Source organism: Sphaeroforma arctica (assembly GCF_001186125.1).
Source record: "Sphaeroforma arctica JP610 unplaced genomic scaffold supercont1.9353, whole genome shotgun sequence".
In the NCBI taxonomy this organism is placed as follows: domain Eukaryota; class Ichthyosporea; order Ichthyophonida; genus Sphaeroforma; species Sphaeroforma arctica.
The window spans coordinates 1-1,086 of record NW_014031205.1 but is presented as its reverse complement, the minus strand read 5'-3'; the positions used below and the strand labels follow the sequence as shown (position 1 = coordinate 1,086).

At 49.1% G+C, this 1,086-nt stretch overlaps 1 protein-coding gene across 1 annotated transcript; it reads right to left on the bottom strand.

The window, feature by feature from the left end:
• Window positions 1-266: 266 nt before the first annotated feature.
• Window positions 267-743, bottom strand: SARC_16952 (hypothetical protein; the record flags this gene model as incomplete). Its single annotated transcript, XM_014288947.1, has 1 exon — window positions 267-743. A coding segment is annotated over one exon (477 nt), but the record flags the coding sequence as incomplete, so codon positions are not given.
• Between the last annotated feature and the right edge of the window lie 343 nt (window positions 744-1,086).

Here is a 1,086-nt window from a genome sequence, read left to right as displayed (position 1 = left end):
GAGTCCGTTTTTACGTGAATATGAGGGTATTTGAACAGCAAGTATCTTTGCGTAATATCCAAACACATGAACCTAGCACGGACATCAAGCTGCGTAGATGAACCACGCGTAGTTATTGCTACCGGGAGCACGCCTGCAAACACGTCGTGATCTCCGGCGCGTTTACGAACATTGCCCATGCACCTCAGGTCGAATGAATGGTACACACATTCTTTTCCGATGCGAATGTATAGTTTATCGCGTGCTTTATTTTTTTACATCAATACCTTGAGCGCAGGAATCGCCACCAGCAGCGCCGATGCGAGACTCACCGACCCTACGGATGCGCCTACTAGCGCTATGTTTACTAAGTTATTTCTAGGACCACTGCGGAACCGTATTCGTTTGCCAGGAAGCACACGTGGTACCACTTTGTTGGAGTCCAGCGTTGCAAATCGGTAGTTGGTATAGCAAGCCGCTGCGTGCTGTCCCGCAATTGTATCTCGGAATACCGGTACGCTCTCCTGCAGTTCTTTTGGCATCCGACTGAGTTTTGGGTTTATATCAGCGAACGCATCGGGCTGTACAATCGGACTGACCAGTGCTGCAAACGTGAGATCTACAGCTGTGAATCTATCGCCCACGATAAACCCTGATCTCGTAGGGTTCCTCTCTATGGCCCTCTCCACTTTGTCAAATATGCGATGTATGTCTTCTTTACTTCGCTCCGCCGTCTCAGCGGATATGCCCATGAACCGCTTCATGCCTGGTTGTATAAACTCGCGCCTGCAAGTGCACCAATGTCTTCCAGGTCAGAGTTGCGTAGCATAGTGCATCTTGTGTGTGAGGGACCTCCGTTGTTAGGTCACACGTTACTATGCGCGCCCAGGAGATGCTGAGGAATGCATAGTTCCTCGGGGCGAATATACACAACAACACCGGAAAGAAGTCTCCGACTATATCTGACACCCGAGTATGGATAGAATCAGGCACTCCAACCAAGCAAACGCATGCGGATATCAAAGATCACTCAGCATAATATACGGAACACAGCGCAACACAAATAGACGAGTTCAAATACCCTCACATTCACGTAAAAACGGACTC